General features: G+C 45.0%; 1 protein-coding gene across 2 annotated transcripts in view; it reads right to left on the bottom strand.

Annotated features, from left to right (window-relative positions):
- The window catches only part of LOC122397446, an 88,825-nt gene that overhangs the window by 37,211 nt on the left and 25,259 nt on the right, over positions 1-26,355 (bottom strand). For both annotated transcript variants that reach the window (XM_043396601.1, XM_043396606.1), the window contains exons 3-5: positions 16,793-16,917; positions 10,680-10,791; positions 2,855-3,000 (exon numbers count right to left, since the gene is read on the bottom strand). In XM_043396601.1, the coding sequence (XP_043252536.1) occupies positions 2,855-3,000; positions 10,680-10,791; positions 16,793-16,917 (383 nt within the window). The remainder of the gene's footprint in view (positions 1-2,854; positions 3,001-10,679; positions 10,792-16,792; positions 16,918-26,355) is intronic.

The raw sequence follows: 26,355 nt of genomic DNA, 5'->3' as shown, positions 1-26,355 counted from the left end.
TCCTCGTTATTGCGCGAATTTGAATCGATTTCGAGGGAAAGTGAGAAAGGAACCGAAGGGTTTGGGTATTTATCATGGAAAATGCGGCTGGTCGAACCCACATGCTATACATCCTGTATTACTGACTTAGAAATCTAAATACCGTGAAACGATGCTCACGATAATACACATCGACCCTTAACGAAACATTTGAAGAGAATTTCGCGAGTCGAGGCTGCAGTAGAATCGAAACGTCGATGCAAATTATCGCGAATACCCGACAAATATTTCCGACTCGTCGAACTTCACCCAGTTTCAGCCCTTTTTACTTCTTTCTATGGATTTTCCGCGTGCCGCTGCTCCCTCCCCCCGACTCTCTGTTTCCTTTCTTCCACCCCCCTCAGTCGCCTTATTTTCCACGATTGTTGCAGCTGAAAAGAGGAACTCGATGAAGGGGAACCAAGCTGGAAGAAGAGGGTTAACCACTCCTCGGTCTCCCACGAGAAATACCTCGTAATCTGCCGGTACAGATGCAGTTTCCTTCGTTTCGTTTTCTTTTTTCCAACCCCCTCTCCAACCCCCCTACGACGGGTTTCCCTGCGTCACTCTTTTTTCGCCTCCGAGCGTTCTACCATTTCCATTGTTCCCTGCTTTTCATCCGCTTTGGTTCGTTGACGAACAACTGGAAATCGAAACGGTGGGGGAGGATTGCCCGCGTTTATTACGAGATTGAACGAAAAGCGACTCTTCGACGCGTCATTTTTTCCCGCCCAAGTTTTCTTTCTGCCCTCCATTTTTTTAATTCGACTCCCGATTCGTAATCGAGCAAAAACGAAACTCGAATTTTCACCCGGAGTCGAAAGAACGTATTTACATTTGGTCAGCCATATCGCACGGACCGTATTGATTAAAAAAATATGACAACAAATTTTTTGTCAGAGGACCGAAGAGACGGGTATACGGTTTTGAAAAAAATTTTAGATACAGTTGCCAAAAGTATGTCCAGTCGATCCAAAAACATGGAAACGTTGGTACTTAATGGATCCAAATACACGTTCGTGTATGAACGTTTAAAAACAGAACGTAATAATATAATGGGTTGTTCGGAATTTCGTTTTTCTTCTCCGTGAAAAGTATCAATTATAATAAATGAATATTTTGTTAAATTATATACTGGCCATTACTGATGCAAGTGATTTTTGACATCGCCTTTATATTATATAAAGAATTTACGACGTGCCAGCGAGCAGAAGGGGTGGAAGGTGAAAAATAAGGAGAGAGACAACCTCGAAACGGTCGAAAGGGAACTTTTCGCGTAGTTGTTCGGTCACGTGCGCCGCGGGAGTAAAATAAAAACTGCACATCCGTTTCCCTGCATTCAGTGCACGGGGCACACGTTTTATAAGCGTCGTTTAAAACTTGTCTCGAGGGAGAGCTTTCCTACGCGGGTTCTGCTCGCGTTCGCGGAACCGACTGAACTTGAATTCGCTCGGGAAATTCATTATTGCAACGGGGAGCATTCCGCCAGGAGCAGTCGCCATTGCTTTTGGCGTTCGGCCGAGATCTCGACCAACTACATTATTTCTCACTCCTCCTTCGAATATCATTTTTTCGGAATTTCTGCGTTTTGATTAGACATTAGAAATACATTTGGGGGATGACGAGAGTAATTCTCGTGCTTGTCACGAAACGTGGAAAATGTAAGAAAATGGGAAGAATAAATCCCCCCCCCCCGTCAGCAAAAAAGGAGAATCAGTGAAATCCTGTCGGCAAATTTTACCGTCACAGGGAGGGTAATCGATAGTCTAATTAATTAACGCGATTCTTTGTCAGCTCGACAAAGGGGGTTGGAAATGGTTCGCGGGGCAGAGCCTTGGACCGCGGCGGGCGGGTCCTTTCATATTTATCGGCGGCAAGGTGCAGCGAATTAAAGCCGCAGAGTAAGGAATTCCGATCGCGTTCCGCGGTGCCTCTTCTCGCTGAGCGACGTCGAAATCCGATGCTTTATTTCCGAGCGATTTTATCCACGGCATTTCGAAGGCGCCTTGATATGGAAATTCGTTGCGTCGGAGCGATATTGGTGATCCTTTGAGACGCAAAGGCCCGTAAAATCGCTCCCATACGACTTCCACCGTGGCGTCTCGCGCAACAGCTAGTTCGAGCAACTTCCTACAAACGATGATCAACGTTGTCCAAATACCATCGAGACTAAGCGGGGCATAACTGAACCAATAATCACAAATTTTGTATTAATGTTAAACGTTAATGACACTCGCTGCTCTTACAGCGATTTCGATGAAAAATTGATGGAAATTTTTCGAATCGAAAGCCACGAGCGTCGAGAGTCCGATGACAAAAGTACAAACAGGATTCTCCGGGCCAAACGTTTCGTCGTCCTCGATGGAATCTCTCGTCTCAGGTCGAGTGAAATAAAAATACACGGAATGCCTGAGCTCGACCGTGAACAACGAAGGATCCTCCACGCGTTTCCTTACCGCGAACCGAGTTTTAACTTGGCGAAATTCTGCTTGTCTCGCCCCGTTCGAGAAGTTTGTGCAAAAGCGTGCACGAAGCATGCACATCGCGAAAGTATTCAGACGCTTCAGGAACTTTAAACAATAAAAACATGCACGTTAAAGTCGAGCTCTGCATTGAGATGCTCGTAGAAATTCTAAGTAATGCCTTTGGAACGATCATTGTCTACGTTTTATCCAGAAGGACAAGTTTTTTGAACCCTTAACTGTAATTTATTTTATTTCTACTTAATATTCCGTGCCATTAGCGACTTACGAGCGTAAATTTTGCTGCTTTACCGCGTTTGGCACGCGATGGGGCCAAAGTGTGGTGTCTCTGTTGAAGAAAACGTGTCACTTACTTTGCGTATGTCTTCTAAATTGTGTATTTCCGGCGAGAGTCCACCGTGAACGCAGAGGAACTGTTGGTTCATGAGGGCCGCGAGCGGCAGACAGTCGAAGGCGTCCATACACGCGTCGTACACCCTCTCCGAGTATTTTATTTTACCTGAAAGCAAGCGACAACAGTGTGAAAAGAAGGCTATCGGGCGGGAAACACGACTGCCTCCGTCCACCGACACACGCTGCGGAAAATAAACTTGATATTCTTTTTTTCATACGCAATTCTATCGCGGACACGCTCTTTGTATCGGCAAGAAACGAACGCGAGGAAAAAACATGTAACGACAACAACGAGGAGAAAAGTTGTCTACGGACTCTGTTTCTCGCTTTGTTCCGTTTATCGCGCTAGCCTTACGTACGTATTTACGGTACGAGCTACGAGTAAACACTACCTTGAATCGATCGTTTCCTCGACTGTGATGGGATTTAGGCTCGGGGCGCACGAGCCTCGAAACGACGTCCTTGTAATTGAAAACAACCAAACAGACATAGGAACGCATTGTTTACAATTGTAGGACATTCGTCGTCGCGTAGCAGCAGACTCTGATCCACGAAAGAAATTTTTATTTCCCATTCGAGGATAAAAATATTGCCGCGAACATCACGTCGTCCCCAGGAGTTCCAGTTGAGAGCAAAGGGTTAATAAACGACGAGTTTTTCTAGGACACCCTAATATTTCCAGAGAGAAGAAGTCAAGCGTCGTCCCAGATTCCCGGCCTGTAGCCTGACACTTTTTAATGACCATACGTAGACTCTTGTTACCGGGCGTACAAAAGCTCCGGAGAACGGCCGGTCCTTTCCAGGAGTCGGAAGGAACGATGGAGAGAGCGAATAAAGGGAAAAGGGGCTCCAGAGGGTAACGAACAAGGACCGCGGGTGTGCGTGAATCTCGTAAAAAGGAACGAAGAACGACGGAGACCGTTTCGAGGAGCGCGTGTCCACCGAGAATAATAAATCCTCCCATCGAGAAATTCTTTGCTTATTCGAGACGGGGAAATGTACAGTCCCGGTTTCGTGAAATATGGGAGTTTGAATCATGATCGTTGCCCCTTTGGGACTCGAGCATACTTATGTCTGATCGATAATAAAGACCAGGGGGAAATTTGTTCGAAATTGTGGTATTGCGGTATCTTTTATCCGAGCATCGATTCGAAATTTTTAATACTTGGGGGTAAAGGATGCCTCGAAATTCACGTAAGAAGTGATTTTGGTAGGAAACAGGTTTTTAACGAAGGTAAATAAAGTTCGTTGGTTCGTGGAGGAGTGTAGGGCGAAACGGTCGACGTTCTCGAATAGAGGGCGGACCCTCGAAAGACGCGGAAAGTCTTATATCCGGAAGACCGTCGAGTGGACAGTCGGAATGACGAAGTGCTGTTGCCGGCGGGAACGGGCCGTTCTCCTCTCTCGGACTTCCCCGACTGACGAACAAGAAGCATTCCCTGTCAATAAAACGAGGTCCGCGAGTTCTCCGGGACGGACAGCCTGAAGAAGATTTGTCGACGGTGAAAATGGACGGATCGCTGGTCGAACCTGTCACTCGAGGCCCCCATCGAGATCTCGCGAATGAACATCTCAGTCCGAGCGGGAAGTTTGCGCTACAGCTTTACCGCGAGAGAATTATTTTTCCTTTTCACTGTCCAATTTTTCACACGCTTGAAAATCGATGGAATTTCATTAGGTAAGCTTGGGCTGCGATTATAAAATGTTCTAAGAGATTTTGGAGACTAGGATGACAAAGGAGAAATTTCTTTTAACACTAAATCTATCGCGATGGATAAAATGATCGTTTTTAAAATTTCGTTTGGTGTTTCTAATATAGAATGTTATTTTAGAGACATCTAACTTCACGATTTTCCTCACAGTATACGTGTGTGCAAAGAATTTTTCAATATTCGCTTCTATTCTTATTGTTTGTTTGCTGAGAAACATATGTACTCTGTCTTGATCTATATATACGTCTGGTTAGCTTTCCAGTATAAAAGGAAATATATAGGGAGAGAATCTACAGTTTCCACTATCTTAGAACCGTCTACAGACGAACATTAAAAATAGTTAAACTTTACACGCGTGCAGTTCCGAAACTACTAGTGTTTTATTAATAATTGAGCAACTGTTAGAAGCGGCAAACCTTCCCCTTTAAGATGCTTTTTGGTTTTTGACGATCCGACTTTTCGTTTTCGAGATATCGTAATTTATGTAAAGGGGTAATTTTTTTAATTCGACTATCGCTGTCTTCGTCTGACGCGTCGCGCCGGACCTCTTTGTCTCGCACGTGACTCGTGACCGAGTGGCCGAGTGACCTAGTTCCCACGCGTCACGTGCCGGTCAACGACCTTGACAAGGCCGTAGTAAGAAAGTAAACAAACGCTTCGGACCCCCATTTTCTCCGTAACTAGCCACCGCATCGACTTTAAACTAAAATCGCTATATCTCCGGAACTAATTACGCTATCGACTTGTACGACCATTCATTTTAAAGGGCATTTCATCCTCTATCAGATGACTATACCAACTACTATAATTTTCTCTCTCTTCTATGTTTGTTTTGCAATTTAAAATTCGAAACACAACTTTCCATACATATAATAGAAAATTCAAGTAAGAATGGGAAACATTGACCTAATAACCCTACCTAAAATGGCCACTCGAGCATAGTTTGAACGTACCAAGCGTGTAAAGTTCAAGTTAGTAGAGAGTAAGTATATTCGAATTAAAAAGTAAATCGGAAGGAAGAATGTGATTCTATATTGGGACGTACGACATAAAAATGTCCCTTTATCGAGAGGATCTGGGAAGAGGCGAAGTTTCCGAAATACGAACGTGGAGTTTCAGGACCTTGGGGTCAGATACGAACAGGGTTAAAGGTCAGACCTCGCCCGTACTGCGTAGAACTCGACTATCCCGAGGGATATTGCCTCTCTCGCTGTCTACATCGAACTTGTCCCTCACCGAAATTCTGCCAGTAATATCTCGAATTTGTCAGCAAATATTTGAGCCATGTTAAACTACATCAACAGTTATGCTATCCGGTAAGACGTACTAATTAATTGGATCTCTACTCGAGCTTAATATTCCCTTTATTTTCCTTGCGCGGGTGCAGATCAATTTGGCGACATCATTTTTATTTGGTATTCGAAAATCGGGAAATTTTTTGTTTTCACCAAGACTGAACGTTTCGATGCACGTTAATTGACAACGAAGAGGAAACTAGTTGACTGTCTGCGTATTATAATTCGTCCTCTCTCGAGCGTGGAATCGGGCTAAGTGTAAACTCGATTGTAAATTGGTATAGCTGCGGGGATGCAATTAAAATCCTCTGCCCCTTTGATGTTCTCGGGATCCAGCGTTTCGCGAACTGCTGGGATTAACGATTGAAAACACCCTGACGTATAGAATTAGGCGCGAGGTTCAACGAATAATTAAAACACGCGTGTCGGGTCTCCGACCTACGCTGCGACTTTCGTCGAAATTCCGCGTCCCGTAATTTATGTTTGGCGCTGAATATTTTAGATGGTACAGGGAGGAAGATGAATCTGAAATTTATGTACTGGGCGTCGCACCGCAACTTGGCCGTCTCGAATATCTAATTTTCTACGGGATAAAACAACAGAGGGAAATTCTACTGTTTGGAAATGGGAATATTTCACGACTCGCAAAAGAAACAGAAAATTCTATTCACGTTCTGCTGGTGAATCTAACTCCTTGCTCGAGGCTATTAAATGGTTCCTCGATTACTATCGACTGGAAGTTGTTCGCCGTTCGCTAATCACGAATAAATAAATTTCAAGAACGCCGGAAATGCAAGTAAATTAACAATTATGCGAGAACCGAGCGGACATACACCGAGCAAGGCAATTGAGGTTAACCGTGTTCACGTTGACACACGAGTACGCACAGTTTTCCCCGTTTAATTTTCCTTTATCCAGGTCCAATCTGCAGTTCCGTTTTCCATTCTTTCGGGATTTGCATATCACTCGTGCTCGCCAGCCTCCTCCTCCGATACTCCTCGCCGATAAGGCTCGACGCTGAAAACGTGCCACTCGAAAAATCCTAACACGCGATTTTGAATTTCGAACTCTGCTCTTGGGGTACCGCGGATATCACGAACCATCCCACAAAATTATCAAACGCTGGGGTCTGCTAAATAAATATTTCTATTACATACGAACGGGTTATTCGAACTTGTGCAAACGAAATGAAAAGAATCTCGATTTTGTGGAACGCGAAACCGACGAAAAAATTCATAATTCTGGCGACAGAAGCTACACGCATGCTGGGTGTTGGAATATTTTTAGGGCTGACCGTGCTCGTGCCTGTTTATTTTTCAATTAATTCTGCGTCGTTTTGCGCCGGATGTTTTTGCGGTACGCGATAGTCGGCCTCCCCGTTCGCGGACGAACAATCGTTTTTGGCGACGAGGTCTGTTTCAAAACGACACGCTGACCCTCTGGCCGTTCGCCAGCGGCTTTTTGCTCGCGCCGTTGCGAAGTCCTACGAATAATGCGTGCCCGGAGCTTAACACGCCCGGGAAACGGAGCTGTCGCCTCGAATTCGAGCGAGGAATTGAAATTCCTGGACGCCGGGAATCAAGGAACCGACCAGCAACCGATAAATAACAAGAGCTTTGTGTTTTCACGGTGATGCGTACAAATTACTAAACGATAGGAGCCATTGAAAATATTTTATAATATGCGAATCACATGTTTCGAGTTCGAACTAGACTTCCTTCCTCATCCTTCGTTTCTTTTAAAAAATCCTTGAATCGGAATAAAAGAAAACTTGACCCGCAGGTTTCGAAGGCTCGTCGCTGAAAGCTGAGCGAAATATCGTTTTTCTTTTTATGCGCTGCATACCCGTCGCGTAAAAGACGTTACAACGCGCAATTAACGAAGCTCGAAGCGACTGTCTTTAATTATTACGCTCGTTTCCTGTGTCGCGCGGGCCATTCGCTCGAAAGCTACGAACAGCTTTGTTCCTGAATCGACACGGAATAACGAGATCGCGTAACGCGTTTGGAGAAATTGGACCGAGCCTGGTCGCAAGATTGTATGGACAAAAGGGCTCAATCTACGGTTTTTAAGCTTCTCGGAAATGGGATTTCATTGGTACGGGTTGCGTAATGGGATACGCGGGCGGAACTTCTTTCCCTGTGCTCGTGAGGCAATCGTGCAAATACGGGGGAGGAAAACTTTTATACCAGGGTCCCTTTTTATACGCTTTCCCAGCTGCTCTATGGCCGAAACAAATTCTACTGATCGTCCAAGGCCACTCCACCATCTCCCCCATAACGAAGTTAGGTTTACCTAACACCAATTTTGTCCTCGTCTAGCTTTTTACACACGCTTTTATCATTTAACACGTTCACTGTCTAACATTCTGCGAGTCCAACATTTGCTTCGGTACTTATTTTTACTCAGCTCGAGAAAATATCATCAAAGTGTTAATATCCGCAATATTCGTTTATTTAAAAATACGATGATCATATTTCTGTCTTTCTTGAAGTCGATAAACTTGGTCTAATGTTCTCTTTTTTTTTTTTACCGCTGGAAACAGTTCTGGAACTGTCATACTGTTTACAGCCTGGGGATGTTTCTTTCGTCCGCGACGTCGAATCGTTCGGTTTTTACAGTTTTCTTTGCCCGCGGGAACAAAACAATGTTGCAGGAAGGATGGGGTAACAAGCGCCATGTTGTTTTTCGCCAAAAACTGCTGGACGTTCCGTGTTTGCGGAAGCGTTGCAGCGGAGCAGCAAGTAATCTCCTCGCAACCTTGTTCGGCCAACAATTTTTCGCGAAAAACAACGGCTCCTAACTATTCTCCCTTCTTTCGTGAGAAAAAAAACTTAAAAAAACTCTACGTTGCTGCTGATAAACTCAAAAATAAAAAATCACGCGTCTGTTCCTAACTATACTACTTTCTTTTATAAGAGAACATTTTTTAAAATCTAAAAAAATTTTAATCTGTAATGTCCCCGGACGGTTTAATAAAAATCACCGTTGCATCGAGTTCGGGATTTTCGCGGGTATTATTTGTTCCTTTTCGTATCCAATCCACTTTCCCGTGTCACGAACCGATAAGAAATCTCGCCGTGAACGAGATCCATTCAAACACAAATTCCATCTCTGTCCCGAGATCGAGAGTCCGCGCGGAATCAGCGATATCTCGAGACTCTGCGTGGCGCAGTCGAGCCAGCCCGCGGAAAACCGTATCGATCCCGGAAAATTGTCCGATACTGGGTCAAGCTGCGTGTATTTACGAGGCTCGCGTTAACCCGACGTCGCTAGGTTTACGATTTTAACGTTGCCGGCGTTCCAACCACGTCCCGCGAGAGATGCTCCAACCCGGAAACGTACAGGTCTATTAGTTTTTGTTGTGGTTGTCGCGCGTGTTACAGCAGGTGGTTGAAATTTCTTCCCCTTCCGGTAAGGATGCCCTCTGTTCACAGAATTAACGACCATCTACCGTTCCTGGCGCGTTACCAATTCTTGTAAGCGCATTTCGAACACGCGCGGATGAATACATGTATGTATATCGGGTTTGTTCCTTTGGGATCTCTTTGGGTCTCATTTGGAAATCTTATATGTATAATACTTCTCTATAATACTTAGAGAAAAAAGAGTCTAGGGAACAAAGATGGAGGGAGAGGACGGCGAATAACTCGACAAATAAATTCCCAGACGGAATGAATCATGAAAATTGTTCTGTCCGCATCGAGAGAGAAGCCAACCGCGTACCGTTGCTAATTACGGACGCTTGTTGGGAATATTGTTCAACGAGGAAACTCGAGAGCCGAATTTACCGAATTTACGTTGCGTTATTACGGCTCGCGAACGAATTGTTTCGTCACCGACCAATGCGACAGTCGTGGACGTTAGGAACATTCGTTGGCTTCTTCGTCGATTAGGGGAACTCGCGAGAGTACTGTCAAACGACGACATTGATTAAAAGTTTGCGCAAACGTTCGTCGGTCCAACCACCATCAGTTCTTCCAGTTCGAAGACAAGCTTTCTACTTCGTCGTATTAGTATTATAGTTTCGTTCGTTGATTCTAAATTATTTATTTCTCTTCCCGGTGTCTTTTGTTTCTATATTAAACACCTCAAAGCTAAGAACAGAATTGATTTCAAAGGTTACAGAAGAACAAATCGATAGAAATCGTATGTAATAATAAACTCTTATTTCTTGCAAAGTCTGTCGTTTGGATAATAAATACCGCACGGTTTTTCTACGAAAAGACGGCGCTATAGAAAATTCCTTTTGTGAAAGAAAAATGATAAAAAGGAGATTTGCCCCCGAATGGAAGATCGTATCTGGAAGTGGAGAAAAGAACACCACGGAATTGTAATGAATGGACGGAAAACAAAGGGTTGCACGATACTCGACCTCCCAGCAAAAGGAAATACGCTCGCTAATAGAATATTGCATTTTTACCCAGTGGCGCGAAAAGCGACGGGCGTATATTGCCGGGCGAAATAATAGAAAATTAAAGGAAATGCTGAGCGCATTGTTTTCGAAACGAGAAACGAACGTTCGAATCGAATTTTCCGGCTGAAAATCGCCGGTACGCGCGATTGTAATTTTTTCGAAAATTTCGGCGCGAGCTCGCCAGGGGGGAAAATGGCGTCCTGAAAACACCGGGTCATCGAAAATCGATCGTGTTCATTGTTTGACATTTTCTCGAGGCTGCGGCGCGTTTCGAATTCGGGAAAATCGGTCGACGAACGATGGACGGGGGTTCTAAAATTGTTCGAAGATGGAAATCCTCGTTGGTCGTGGGAGTACTTACATTCTTGCTTAAATGTGAAGTATTCCGTGAGATGACGGCACTCGTGGTTACCTCTGAGGAGGAAGAGTGTGGTTGGATGGCACAGTTTCAGTGCCCACAGGTACAATACGCACTGCAACAGAAAAAGTAACGATTCTCCTTTATTTCGAACTCGACAGCCCCCACCCCTGTTGCTTTTATTCTATTCTATATTTGCAAAGAATTCGATTTACCTCGAATTAGAAAAAATTGAAACTTTTCGAATCGTGGTATCGCGTAACATTGTTCGAAATTACAGTTCGTTTGTCGGTATTTCCGTAAAACAGGATCGCTGCAACGATTCGACGAATTTGATTTTACAAATGTGCAAGAATTCGACAAATACTCGATTCGACAATTAAAATTCGCTTTTTGATGTTTGTAATTCATTTTACAGAATATAATTCGTCTCCACGAAGGGTACGATATCGATTCTTCGAAAGATGTCCGTGATGCAAACAAATAATTACACTTAATTGTTTCGAAAAAATACGGATTCTTTGTTAAATAGATATAAAACATATCGTACAAAGAACGGATTAAAAATTGAATCGTTGAATCAAGTTTTGTTTTCAACGTCTCCCCAATGTTTCTGAGGTTAAGTGGCCTAATCTGCACAGAAAGATTCTAATTTGTACCAACGAGCGTGCAATAAAAGAAGATTCGTTCGTTGAAGGTTACGAGAAAATTCATGGTCCGCGAAGTCGAAATTTTTACGACTTCAACCGGTTGCTTCGTTTTCCTGGGAAAATCCTTTTTGCAAACGCAACGCGTGTCGGTTCGAGCTTGAATTCAAACGCGTATATTACTGTTTCGTTGAAACATTATTTATCTTCCTGTCTCTTCGACTCTTTTCCCTCTTTCATTCTGTCGTTTACTCTCTCTCTCTCTCTCTCTCTCTCGCTAATAATTTATAACGTCTCATGTATTAAATTCACCGCGTCGGAACAGCCACGCTCGTGACTCGTATTACGATCTAAATGCGACGCGTCATACTCTCGCGATCCCGCTTAAAACGACACATTTTACTCTCCTCGGGATCTCTGCGGACGGATTTAAAACTCCAAACGTCGCTTCGCGTCCGAATTAACTTTTCGAGCCTATCGGAAATATCGTTTTAACGCGAACGAAATTTATTTGGGACGTTTCGAGCTGAAAAATGGTCATAAAATTGTATTATTATTTATTAATATTGTATTAATATCGCTTCTATCATCGTTTGTTACGTTCGTCGAGGTTTTAATTTTATAGGTCTTCGAAAGCAGTCGTTTTCGTAACCAGTTTCTCGAAAATTGAGCGTGAAATCGATCATCGGTTCGGTGACTCTGGTCGCCAAAAGTCGCCGTAGCTTTCCGACACGTTGAAAAGAAGCATTATTCGCTTTATTTCGAGCGTAATTAATTGTCGTGACCAGGCGGACGCGAGATTAACAGTACTGGCATACACCGGGGGAACAAAAGCGCCTACGCGAAACCGTCGTTTAGGTTTCAACGCGATCGGTGGGCGAGCAATTAATCTCTGGTCCTCGAGAAGCGTCGCTGAAGTTGACCCGTCGACGACAAAGGTGACCGTTTTGGCAGAGTAGCTTCCTCCCCCTCTCCATTCTTCGATCTCGAGACACTGTTGTCTATCTTTCGAAATTTTGGGCGCCCATACGCCATTGTTCGATAGTTATCTGCCATTGAAATTGAACATCTTCCGGTTGAAGTGGCCAGAACAAAATCTATCGCTGCTGAAACTCTTTCTCGAAGAACGTTTCCTATTTTCCAACGAGAGCAAACAGTTGACCAATAAAGACAGACTCAGCTGGCTCGTCTCGTTGGACAAAGTACAATTAATATTTGCGATTGTATCTCGACGGGATATAAATAAACGCAAATAATAATTTTTCTCGTGTTTTCATTGATCTCCAGCGTCGGTGGGAAGAGCAACGAACGTCCTCTGGCCTAATTAAGCGGCCCCAGCGACAGCTCGACGAGGTAATAATTTATTAACGAAAAAGCGCAGCCACGATGCACGCGTTGCGGCGGTAAACAATCGTTAAAACTTGGCTGCGTTCGCCGGAATCGATATCGAACGCGGCAGGAGGGGCAGGGGAGCCCATCTTTTATTCATTGCGTATACATTAACGGTTTGTTTCGAGCGCGAGGTATAATGCTCGCGTATCCTAGCCGGGGAACAATCGTATAAGTGGCTATGAATGCGCTGTACGTGCGAGAGCACGTGTCGCCGATGTTGTTCCGCGTACCAGACCCGATAATGAGTCATGTGAAAACTCGTTTTACGTTTTATCGTGCCCAGACGCCGCTGGATGATGCTCGAAATCACCGCGCCGTGACTCTCGTGGCTGGCGAAAACTTTCGAATCCGCGAAACTATCGCGACGCGTCCAAGACAATGACGTTGGTTGCATAATTCCCAAGTCGAGATAACGCGATTGCCACGGTCCCCGTGTCGGTCGAGTGCGATAGTTGTTCAGGAACTTTGATTAACCCGTGATCCCGGAATTTCTACAATAATTACGAATAGCAGACGTTCGCGTGGAATACGAGAGCGTCGTTCGACGTGCAGAGACAGACGACTGTCGAGGAAATGTTGTTTATTTAAAAGGTGAAGACGATTTTTATACCGATATCGTGGTCCAAAGGAGCGTGTGATTGTTCTCGACTACGTTACATTACGTATACGTTTCTTATCGAACGGGGTCTCGTAGAAAGCAAATTGGCCGCGACTTCCAGTCTCGTAAAATCCGATTATCCATGGAATTTGTTCAACTGCCAATAACCATGGAATTCGAGTTCTACAATTTGCTCCGGAGCGTAATTACCGACCACTCGATTCCCAAAGGAATCAATCCGAAGTTTCCACGATCTTTTCATTTTCCGTAGAATTCGATACCACTTTGCTTCCAACCATTATCCATAGAGCCGTCGCGGGAGAACTCAATTTCCACGATACTATTTGTGTCGTAGAAAACTTAATTACTATTCTTCTTCGACACTGGTCTCGCAAAGGAATCGTAGAAATCCAATTTCCAGCTACGAGAAAGTGTCTTTTAAGATTGTATTGATTTTTCAGCCGCAAGTACGAATATTGATTTTGTCACAGATTTTTTACACTTCTTTTTCAAAGTTCCATCATTTTATAATAAATAATTATTGTTAAAAATCCGTACGTGCCATCTAGTTGTAAGCTAGTGTCTTATTAGTTTAAGAAAATCGCAGGAGGCCCTCTCACCACGCAGATTTTTCATACTAAATGTTTACTTTAAGAATCATTGTTGCACGATCGCGGCCAGACTTATGGTTGCTCCGTCGACGGGGATCCACGGAACATGCTCGTTCTCGTTTTATTGGCCGCCACGTTTTGCGAACAACGCGGCGGTAAAACACAGAAATAAGAACAGCATTAATGCGCGTACAACGCCGGCTCCTTTGCTTCGTACACGCCTCGTACGACGCGCGTAATTAGGCGAGCCACGTGCCCTCGGAAAATCGAGGAAATACGTGACGCTGGGAATTTCATTCGCGCGGAAGAAACGATCCTAGGCGAAAATTTCCTCCCAAACGTCGCTCTAAGATTGTACCATAATAACGGGGCTCGTCTATTAAACGATGTTTTAATCAATAGCGTCGTATTCGGGTCCAAAAACACACGACGCGAACCCTTTCTTTCAAATAAAATAAAAAGAAATTCTATCAAAGCTGCCTTTCTTCGTGCGTCGGTCACAATTTAGGATTAATTTATGCGAAATAATGGCCGAGTTTCGCCATAATTAACAGTACCAACCGCGGGGATTAAGCACACGTTGGAGATTTGGTTAATAAACAGCCTCGCGGAAAGGGGTTCAGCTCGAACAATGGACACCGCGTAGACGCGCTGTTCTGGTTTGCAACAGAGGCCTAGGATAAGGAATTTCGGATGATTTTCGAGCATAACGGGCATAATGCCGCTTAACTGTGAGCCTGATTCATTGGCTTGGCAAACGGTCGTGCGGCGTGTCACTCATCCGGGCGACGACGTCGTGGGCGGCGGTTACTCATCGTGCCAGATTCCCCCCCACGACCGACCAACTATCGTTTCAATTAAAAATTCAGCCCCACCTGACACGGACAACTTGGTCGTTTCGTGTTAAGAACTTTGCTAGTAAAGTAACGTGTATTATTATCGATTGTTCATTTATCATATCAGGGAACAGAATTGTAGCATTAAAAGAGCATCGAACAATTCATAATAATATATGGTATACTTAAATATAAATTTTTTGCCCTTCGTGTTACGAAGAGATCACGAGGTCGAGAACATTTTGCTTTTCGTACGAGTAGTGGTTTCGACATTTTTGCCGACGATTATTGTTTAATCATTCTTTAGAGTCTATATTAAATTAATTCCACTATGTTAATCCATTCGGCTGTCCATGTTTCAGGGCTCCTCTCTGCGTCACGGTCGTTCGATTGGCCCTTTGTGGAGCCAACGGAGCGTTCCTCCCTTCCGCTCCGTCGTCCTATAATTACACGCGAACTTGTGCTCGGTATCGCAACGAAATCCCAGCCATTGTTTTCAGACTGCACGTTCCGTCCATTATTTTGCCTTTCGAGCACTGTTCGAATTCAGCCACGAAGAAAATTTCAATTCCTTACGTTTACATATTTCTGAAGTTACGTTCTACAAGCATCATGCTTGATCAACTTCGAAATATCGATAATGTTACGACGGATGCGAGGGAATATTAACACTAAACGACGCTTCACCGTATCTCTATTCCTACCATGTTTGAATTATATGCATAGAATATTGTAATAAACTTGAAATTTGCAAACTACGTCGAGATTTGTTGGTTTTCATTGGATAGGAATCCGATTCCCATAACGTTCTCCCAATCTTGCTCCCGCGAAGGAAAAATAAAATCGTTCCACCGCGTCCTGATAATCGCAGCGTCGTTTCCTCGAGATAATACACCGCGGCCGAGTACAGTAAAAAACGAACCGGAAACCATGTATTTTCTCGAGGGTTCGGGTTTCGTTCGGTAGCCGGAAATAACGCTTCCCCGAGCAAACGACGATAAACCCGCCGAAAGATTGACCCGCCGGGAACTTCGACCCCTCCAATTTATTATATTTTCGTGGTCCTTCCGCGTGTCATAACCGTTCTGCTGATTCGTTCTCCGCTTTCTGTTCGCCGTTCCCCTAAATCGTCCACTACGCGACTCATTCCGAACGATTTGTCCAACGAGCAACCGGTAATCGTTTGCATTAGAATCATAAGTAGAATAGTAAGCTCGTCAACTATCGAACGAATCGAACATCAAAGCGTTGAATCTTCGCTTCGTCTGGGGAAAACCTGAAGATCCGAGCGAGAACTGTTCGCGAGACGGAAGAGAAACGGAGAGCGCATTAATTGGGAATTAAACGGCGCGGGTCGCTAATTAGCGAGTCTGATAATTCACCGAGCACACACCTTTCTAACTAGTCTCCGTTGCTTCGAACATCTTCTCCGGATTAAAATTTCGAGCAACGAAGTGAACGTTTCGAGGTTTCGGATAGCCTCCAACTGAATTTAAATAAAGAAATCGTATCTTTCGTATCCTCCAGGCGTCGACTTTTGCAAAGTTCGAGGTTTAAAATTTATTATAATTTCGCATCCATAGGAAGGCAGTTTCCGCGAATTCCCGATTTTACAAAGTTCGCGTTCAGGCTTCGCGAATTTTGACCTGTCAAGTTGCACTTCCGCGCCGGTGTACTTATGCAAATTCCAATTTACGCTGTGTCGACGTTCCGCCAAGAGTACTGGAAAATAGTGTTACGTAATACTTGGAATTTACAGGTAGTTCCCCGGTTTGGGTACCGAGAATCGAAAGGAATTAATTCCTCGAGGCGAGAACTGCTCGTAAATAATTTTGTGTTAGACGAAAGGAAGGTGCAGGAGACGCCATGGAAGATTCTGTTTCGAGTAGTCGGAATCGCGAAAGAAACAGAAATTATTATCAATTATACAAAACATTGTCGAGATGGCCACGTTCGGAAGTAGATTTACAATGAAATATAATCGTAACAAAATTTGAATAGAATCGGTGTAAAAATGAAATTTCGAACTCACCTCGATACTGAAATAACCCCTGTCTACGTAATCGCCGAGGAAGAGATATTTTGTCGAGGAGGGCGGTCCGCCCACTTCGAATAACTTCATCAGGTCGTAGAATTGCCCGTGAATGTCACCGCATACTGAAACATAAAGGAGAACGTAACTCTTAGATTGATGTTCTCGTAACTCGAACCATCGTATCCCTTCTTTACGAGTGCTTGAAAATCTCTCGCGCTGGAGAAACCAAAAAGGTCAAAGGGACCTAAATTTTCTATTAAATAAAACGAACTAGACATTTTTCGGGGTTTGGTGTGTCTCTCGCAGAAACCTCGAGCTAAATTCTCGTCAAAGGGGGCACACTTTTGTCAAATTTGAGAAAGAAAGGACGTTGGGCGGGCGGATGAAAGAATATCTCGCGAGTCTCGTTTCATGGACGCTCGATCGCGATAATACCAAAGCGTCGTTGGAATCGTGAATAATTTCTATTCAACGTGGGGTCGAAGCGAACGATAATAAAGCCGAAGGCGCGAGAAATAACGATGCGCGAATCCATATAATCAAACCGGAGGGTGGAACGAGCCCCTTTGATCTCCGCCCCGTGTAATCCATTCACGGCTCAAGTTACGTTTTCATCGCGGTCCCGCGTCGCGAATAATCCACGCCATCGGGAATATCGCCCGGGAGAATTGCTCGGCTAAATGAATGCGTGGGAAGGTAAATAAAACCGAGCCAGGGACAACCTGCTAACTTCCTACGAGTTTCAGCCGGCAAAACTATCGGAAACACGAAACGTTTGCTGGCCGCTGGGAAACGCTTAACGCTTCCTAGATGACGGACAAACGAGTTACGCGGAACCGTACACTCGCGGCGAAAATTATACATCGAATCGACCCGTCATTAATTTCTCATCGATACCGTTTCGTAACTTTATATTCAAATTTTAATTCATTTCTCTCTGGTATTTTGAAAAATCAATCTGCAATCAGATCCTGACGAATATAAAAACATTCTCCATTACGGATCGCTGTAAATGAAATAAATAATTCCAAAGAAAATTTCCACGGATACCAGGTGGCCGATAATTAAATATCGTGCTATTCCGAGGGAATTCCTTCGTGGCTGTCGACACTGGCTCGAGCAGGAGATTGCACGTGAACGAGAGAGAGAGAGAAAAAAAAAAGTGAAATAAAATGCATACGGTGCCGGAGCGAAAAACAATAAGCGGGCAGATTCGACGCGAAAAAGGTAAACGTACAAGAGGGTAATTAAATAGAGGGTGTGCACACATAACGCGCCGATAGCTACGAACGATCAGGTATGAAAAGACGATAAAGGAAGGGGAAAATGTCCGTGACTGGTCCGGCCTATCATGCTGGCCGTGGAATGCAGATACATATATCGGATGCCGATGCGGCGTTAATTGGGCGCTGGGGGACTGTCATCGATATTTTACGCTTTTCCGACGCCGTTGCATCGTCGATCCGCTCTCTGGAAAACGACAGCCTTCGAAACCGAACGTTTCGCGCACAGACTCTGCCACTGTCAGAATTAGGAAACCGTAAATGGGCTGGAATCCCTAAAAATTTCTAACGCTCGATACTTGTTTCGACATATTTTCTCCCTCGAATCCCAACAATATCTTGGTCTTCTCATCCGTGACCCATGCTTCGAAGAAATAAATCGAACCGCAAGAGACGTATTTCTAAAGACGTATTCCGTCCAAGTGCTTCGTGTATGAAAAGAAGCTCCTCCGCTGTGTCTGCCGTTCCCCTTTTATTTCTCGTAAAAGTTTCGACACGCGTTTTCAAACGCTTACCAAACAATCTTTTCACGGTCGCTTAGCAAATTTTCTTATTTTTGCCATAAGAAACTAGCGGTTCCGTAGTCTGAGAAAAATTACTCGATTGAGAAACGCTACGGGTGGCTCCTAATTACAATTTTTCGACTCAACAGTTGTTTCGAGCAATAAAATTCAAGCTCGACCCTTTCGAGGGGATCCCCCATTCTGCGTCGTAAATATCCCCAGCTGGCAGAAACCGCGACACGTTCTGTTCAAATTCAGATAACACGAGGGCTAATAAATTTCCTAGGCAAGACTCGAATCCCGTTTTGCTTTCCGAGCCGTTTACAGCCGCGCATTATGTGCCTCGACAATTCTGTTTATGCCATCACGGCTTAAGTATCGCCGTCCATATCGGTCTCCACTCCCCCTCGATGCTCTGCATAATTCAGCAACACGTGGCAACTTTCGTTCCATGTGGATTCGAGGATTGAATTCCGTCCAAGGCTCGGTTTCCCTCCTTTCGAGATGTCTGACCAGGCGCGCGACCAGACTACTTACTCGCGGATCAGAAACACGTTTCAAGAGTCTCCACCTCGAAATTTCTCAACACCCTAAATTTTAAGGCTTCGTAAAACGTTGCAGCAAAGTCTGAGATCGAACGTATCGTACAATAGTCCGGGCGAAAAAATTTTAATAAACATCTGATTTAATTTTCTGGACCCACTGGTGGTTTCAAGTGATATTCGTCACGATAAATATCGAAGCTCGACGAATGTATCGACTTCGAGTTCTTATTAATTGTGGGATTAACTTTTCGACATTATCGGAAAATGATTCCGACGGAATTATACTCTTCCCTCGAATAAATACTATTTCAGGTAATACCCGTTATTAACCACGGCCGTCGATCGATAGGTCGGCTTTCCAGTTGGCCAGCTCTTGGGAAAATTGATAAATCGTTCCCTTTCTGCGCGAAAATCGAGCTCGCGAGAAAATTCTATCGCGCCGTAAGCTTTCCTCGAGCGAGCGTCAAAGCGAAATCGAATATCGTTCTGAAAAATCGAGCGAGAAAGGTTCAAAGGACGCGTGGGCGAGATTCCCATTTCGCTTCGGAATTCTTCACGAATACAGGAATTAATATCTTGGCGATTCCAAGAAATCGACAATTTTTATTTTTAATACCTTTGGAGCTACGAAAGTGTCTTCGAATCGGATGTTCTCGTCGAACGTGTCGCGCTTATCGAATCTCTGCAGACTGAGCGAGTCGTCCTTGGTAAAATTTCGCTTGTTCGTTTATTCTTGCCACAGTGTCTCTTTGAAGGAACGTCGGACGTAATTTGTAACGGAGACGAGGCTTCGAGAGTCGGGGTTAATTTGTAGACTGGGATTCTTTGAGACCCGGCACGTGACGTGACGTTGCTTTGTTGGTTTCGCCGGGAACAACGTTCGATCGTCGACTAGAGAGCGTGGCCAAGACGTTTCGGTTGATTAGCGGATCGATCGTTTTCCTCCTTTGTCGAGTTATCCCCCCACTCGAACGAATAATACAGTCTCGTCATAGTCGCGACCACGTCTCTGGAATACATTTTCCACGACCCTTCGTGATCCATGACTCTGACTTCTTACCTTTGACATAGCTTCTACTTAAACTCGAGTAATCTAAATTCGATTATTTTTGTGCTTCGATGAAATTTCTACTCTCGCGAAACACGCTGCTCGTTCCAAATTCAACGACAGCGGTCCCGGAATGCAAAATTCGATTTTATACCGTTTGTCTGCGCTCCGCGAATGCACGGGATTCCGAAAACCAATTAACAACCGTATGTTCGACGGAATATTAATTCTCGCTGAATCGGCTTACAAAAATTCGACGACGCGACCGAGCGTGAATCGTCGATCGCATTTCGCTGAAAGCTGCTACTTAGAGATCGATTAAACTAAGTATAATAATGCGGGATTCTCGATGAAATCCAACGACTACACGCTGGAGACCAAACATTTCAACGCCCGAGTAATTATAATCGTGAAATCGTGCTAATATTAACTCAACGTTGCACGAAATAATTCAAATTGCGGAACACTTTCTGGGTCTTGATTAATTTCATTTTACAGACGCGATAAAACGTTCATTGAATTTACTTCGTTTAAAAAACAACGAATTGCTTGTAGTAGCTTTAAATATATACCGAGAATTGGAGTAGAAACGAAAATACAGTGGAACTTTGTTACACGAACCACTGAAATAACGATGTCACGACTGCGGAGGTAAAACCATAATGATATTAATTTACGTTCCCTTGGAATTACGTTCGTACTAGCCATACGTAACGCGGACAAATTTCAGAAATATTAAAGCGAGACCTTTTAAAACAAACATCAATTTAAAAACTCATTAATGAAAAGACTTTCAACCGGGGCAAATATAAATTCCGGGCTGGCGTTACGGTTTCGAAATTACTGGGAAATAAATTTTATTTAATACCGGTGTTAAGGCCAGATTTATGGAATTAATGGGACCCAGCGTTGCGCCAGCGAAACCTAAAATTACGGCAAGATCGAAAAAATCTTCCAGCGAAGACGGATGGAGGCGTGCCCTTCGGAAGCGTCTCGGGGACAGTAATTAGAATCGATTTTGTAATTGGAATTAGTCGAGCGAACAGAAGCCACTCGTGCCTTTCAAGTGTCCGGGGGAACCTTACCAACAGAATTTTTTCCATTCCAGAAGCGATCGAATGTTCGGAGGCTCCGGGGTCGTTGGACTCGCTTTGAGAACCACGAACGTCTGAATATTTTTCATCCCCTGGTCGGGGCGCCGGTTAATTCGTACCAGAGTTCGTAAACTCGAACAATAAATCCGTTGAATCGGGCGACGAGCGAAGAAATTCTCGTCCGGGGAGAGAAAAGAGAGGCAGAATCGCAGGTTCCCGTACAAATGGACGCCGAACGGGGCACAAAGGGCGCGAGCAAAATGTGCATTCGCGGTCTGTTACGCGCGTGTGCGTGTAATTACTACGTTCTTGGTTCACGCAGCTCCCCTGGGATCGGCAGCACGCATAATTAACGCGACGCGGAACGCAAGCCTACGTGCGTATTCAGAATACTGCAGGATCGTTTGAAATATGCAGCGTGGACGGCCGGAACCCTGCTGCAATTAGTCAGCCTGTAATCTCATCTACGACTATGCTTCCAGACATTCGTGCGACGCACGGAAATTAGGAAATTTCCAAAATATAAAGAACACACGGTGTCGTAAATTTTGTGTAAGGAACTACAACTGTGTTAAGAAGCGCGAATAAATGGATAAGGTGCGCGGTTCCGTGTTATATGTATACAGGGTGTTTCAGAGGGAAGCAGGCGCGCGCTCGACGGCTATATAGGTCGTTCGTTAAACGAAGTAGCTCGTTGCAAGGCTGCTCGTCTCGGCTGTGAAACGGTGCATAAAAATGCACTTACTTAGCCGCATAAATCGATCCGCTCCGGTATGTTTACGCCGCTACATAGCGGTATATAAACCCGCCCGTTCGACCCTTCACGCGCCCCCGCGGCCACCAAAGCCGCCAACCAATGTCCCTGCAAGGAAAATATGACGCCGTATACGCGCCAGCGGGCGTGACAGATTTTCTGGAAGGAAACCGCCGTCGTCTTATTTTAAATCATCGCTTTTAAATAAACCGACACCGACGCCAGCCGACGATCGAAAGAAAGATCAGACTCGTGCAAGTAGTAGCGTACCGCGTTGGGTCAGCCATCTTCCATAACGGAGGAAAATGAATTGAAATTAAACCAGACATCCTACAATTTTACAATACGTTTCTCGCAACCCTGGACTAATCATTTCTCTCCCCGGAGTATACGCCCGACGAACGCGACACATTTTCCAGACGACAAATTGCTCTTCGTCGCGTTCCGGCGCAATCGTCCGAGCTTTGGATTTACATTCGTCCGAAAAACACGACAGACTCGCAAATCGCGAGCGCTCGTTTGCTATTTTTCCGGGATTTCTGAAATTCGCGTAGCCGATTTTTTCTTTCATAAATTATGATTGCAGCGGGAGAACCGATGAAGCTTCAATTACCCCGTTGCATCGAGAGACCCGTTTCACGGTAGATATACCGGTAACATTTTTTTTCCACGACCATTTTAGGTAAATAATTCGACCGTGGAATTGTTTTGTTCGAGCGGAATCTCGTGCACTTTCGTGTCTAGCATAACCGGGGAAGGGGTGGAAGTAATATTTTCAACCCCTTTCGTGTGCTCATCGAATATCGGTTTCGGGTAATTCTCACGCGTTAAATGGACAAATAATATTTTATCGAAACGTTCCAAGTAAAAGAGGAAAGCAAAGTTGCGTTTTGCCAATAAATTAATCGCGAGGATCCGCAAGGCCGCGTTTTACGGGATCCTGGGTTAAATCGTTGAGAGATTGGTCGAAACGTGGGCGAGTTCGAGAGATCGATAGCGTCTGGGCGCCGAGCGAGTCATCGCGTTCGCACTTTTTTCTGCTTTATTATCATTAGGGCGGTCGCGAGCGTGACTACAAATTGCACGGCCGAGCTCGTTAATCAGACCGACGTGGGAATAATTAATACGAATGGCTGGGCTTTTTAAACGATCGACGCCGTGCCGCGCCGAGCCGCGCCGCGCGGAAAAGGAGAACGATCGTGTTTCGCGATTTATCGTTAAATTGACGGCCCACGTCGATTATTTACGCTCCCGATGGTTTTTCAGTCCGCCTTTTACCGAGGAATTGACGAGCATCCGACTCGATTGAAAATGCGCCACGCGTGCGGTACCGATTCGATAAAGAAACTGCACAAAGAGTACACTTTCACGAAGGAATCGAACCACTCTGAAAATCCTGGCATTCTTTCGTACAGAATGGAAAATATATGTATATTCTATTATATGTATTATTTCGCGGTGGATTGCATATAAAATGGATGATTATTTAGAACCCGGTGCCCTCGATAAAATACCGTATTTATTCATATGACAAAAAACAGGAAGTCTATTTTCACGAAGAATCGATTACTGTGCGCTTTTATTTAACGCTCGATAACTCCTGCCAGAGGATAACTCCCTAAATAGCCAGAAAATATTCACGTAGTCTTCCTGAGTGTATTAATTAAAACAAAAATTTGAAAAGATTCTAAATAATACCGATTTTTGGATTCGACGTACGAGGAAACCGCGCCAATTCAAGTCGTCGTTCGAACGATGGGTTTTCGAGATAAAGATGGACACGCGTAAACAAGTGATTTTCCCTCGCTCGTCTCTGTCGACAAAGTTGAGAAACGAACGTCGGATATTCGCTCTCTGGCGATCGCGTGTGTCCGGAAACTGCGACGAATTGAAACTTCCCGGCGCGCGATTATCCGAATGATTGAAACGCGACTAAACGCAAAATTCCAGCTATATTTCCACCGTCGAGCGTTCCCGGATGATCGAGACCCGCAACGATTGAATATACATCATCCGGGATGCAGTGGCTCAGAAAGCCTTGCTCGAGCTCGCTGCAGGCCATGTTTGCCAGGCAAGCGCTGCCCATTTTCATTAATTTACCTAGTCGAAACTCTGGAAATCACCAAGAACCGTTTAATTCTCCTAACAAGTATTATCAAGTACCCAACTTCCATCGAATTTCCTATTTTTGCCGACAGAGACAGTCGCGAAATTACAGATATTACAAATCATTTCAGAACAGAGCTGACAAATGAACGAAAGAAACAAAAATTGATTCCTGATTTTACATTTCGTTGTTTGGTTCAGCGATCCGATTATAACGCAAGCTCTACGGAAACTATCTTCGCGCGATGGATGTTATAAGTCGGCGTCGAAGCGTTGTTAATACAATTGATTACGAGCGTCAGAGTTTACGATAAACGAGAGTGTCGAGTACCTCTGTTCCGTTTCCGTCCAACGCGCTCTTTGAGATCAAATCGGTCCGCCGCGTTTCGAAACGCATTCCGGACACGTTCCATCGTAACGGTGCATCGCGACGCTCTAAACATCCAGGTCACGGTGGCGCTGTTAACCCGTATATCCGTCGAAACCATTCCGCGATACGCTGACGGTGAAATTGACGCCCGACTGTGGCCATCACCGGGATGCCCCGGACAGATAAAGTTCGGAACCAGGAACACGAACAACCACCAAGCACAACCTCGCAGTCCCAACGATCGGGAGATTCCGTTCGGCGATGTTCCTTTCGACCAAAGCCAAAGATGTCTTCCTTGACCCGTCCAACCCCCTACCCAATCGTCCGTGAAAAACATTAACTCGTACAATTCTACGATAATATCCTTTCAGCGATTCTTATTAGAAAAAGAAACGATATTATCGGTTGTCGAACGATCGTTGGTACCGTGTCTGTCGCGGACCAGGGAATTTCCTCGAGATTCTTGGAGGATGCATCGCTAGCCGTCGTTTATCGTTATCGAGAGGCTGGGGGGGCAGAATATCGGTATGGCGACGGGGCGGCACGGAGACATAATCCAGATGCAAATTATCGTCTTCTAACATCGGTCCACGGCGCACTTAATCAGCTTGAGCACGGTAGCATCCTGAAGAGCCACTCCGGCTCCGCTATTAGTCGTGCAAGAGAAATTCCCAGGGCGGCTCTCACAATTAGCTTAAGCAACTTCTAAGCACAATGACTGTTTCTCGAGAGCCGAGCCCGGAGTTTCACGGACGTATTCTCCCATTTCTCTCACGTACTGACAACCCGGGGGCTCCATCTTCCCCATGGAGCCACCCCTCTGCACATTTCTCTCCGATCTTTCTAAGCAAATCATGAGAAAGGCTGCCTGCACCACACCCCGTAGCAAGCTCTGCTATCATAAAGACGCGATCGTCGCGAAACAACGGTGCCTCGAGCCAGTTCCAACGCACCCTCGCGGCCTGTTCTTGCTTTATTTATTACCGGTTTAAAGCACCCCTCGGTCCACGCGGATCGAAATCAGTGTTTCGTTCCGTTACAACCCCGAAGCCACCCCTACGGATCGCGTGCGTGCACGCACGCCCCCGGAGAGACATTACAGTGTAACAGTTTCGCACGCGATCGCGCGCTCGTGAGTACATTTAATTAAAACGGGGTCGCGGCTGGAGTAACGAACCTCCGGGTTGGTTAAAGGGGTTCTCTGTCCCGCTTCTGCCACGGCTACGGGGCTCTTTTCGTTCGTCGCGACATGCCAGAACCGAGGCCTGATTGCGACAGCCCCGAGTTCGGACCTAACGAGATAGGAATCTCGCTGTTTGCGATGCCTCGTCCCTTTCTTTCCCACTCCAACGGGAACCTCCTATCGGGTACAAAAACCCATCGCGTTCGAAGACGAGTCGAAAAATATTACGCGTCTTGTGCTACTTTCCCCGGATACGTGATTAGAAGAAAACGAGGTCACCGAGTATAGATAGGCAAAATCTCGAGAGCCGGTGAACGAAAGGGTTTCCAGACGGGTCTAGAAATTCTTTAAAGAGCCCTTTTTACGACGTTGGCCAGCAAATATTTCTGGCGGAATCTTGATGCCGCCGGTGGACGAGGGTGGACTCGATTTTTGATAACGATAACGATTATCGTTGGCCAGCGAAGAAAAGAACCCCGATAAAAGAAGTTCCTCGCGGGTCGAGTCGACGCCGGAAGTCGTGAAAACCAATTTTCCCGCTGCGAGCGAGACGAAAGGGTCAGCTGCGAGGTTCGGTGGCGACGCGATAGCCGGAACCGAGGTTACCGGAAGTCCAAGGAAATTAAAGTACCAGGGAGAAAGACCGTGGGTTGTAAATTTTAAACATTTTTCCA

The sequence above is a fragment of the Colletes gigas genome, unplaced genomic scaffold (assembly GCF_013123115.1).
Source record: "Colletes gigas isolate AHSC1104 unplaced genomic scaffold, ASM1312311v1 Colletes_gigas_Sc00001, whole genome shotgun sequence".
Classification (NCBI taxonomy): domain Eukaryota; kingdom Metazoa; phylum Arthropoda; class Insecta; order Hymenoptera; family Colletidae; genus Colletes; species Colletes gigas.
This window is presented reverse-complemented; position numbering and strand designations above follow the sequence as displayed.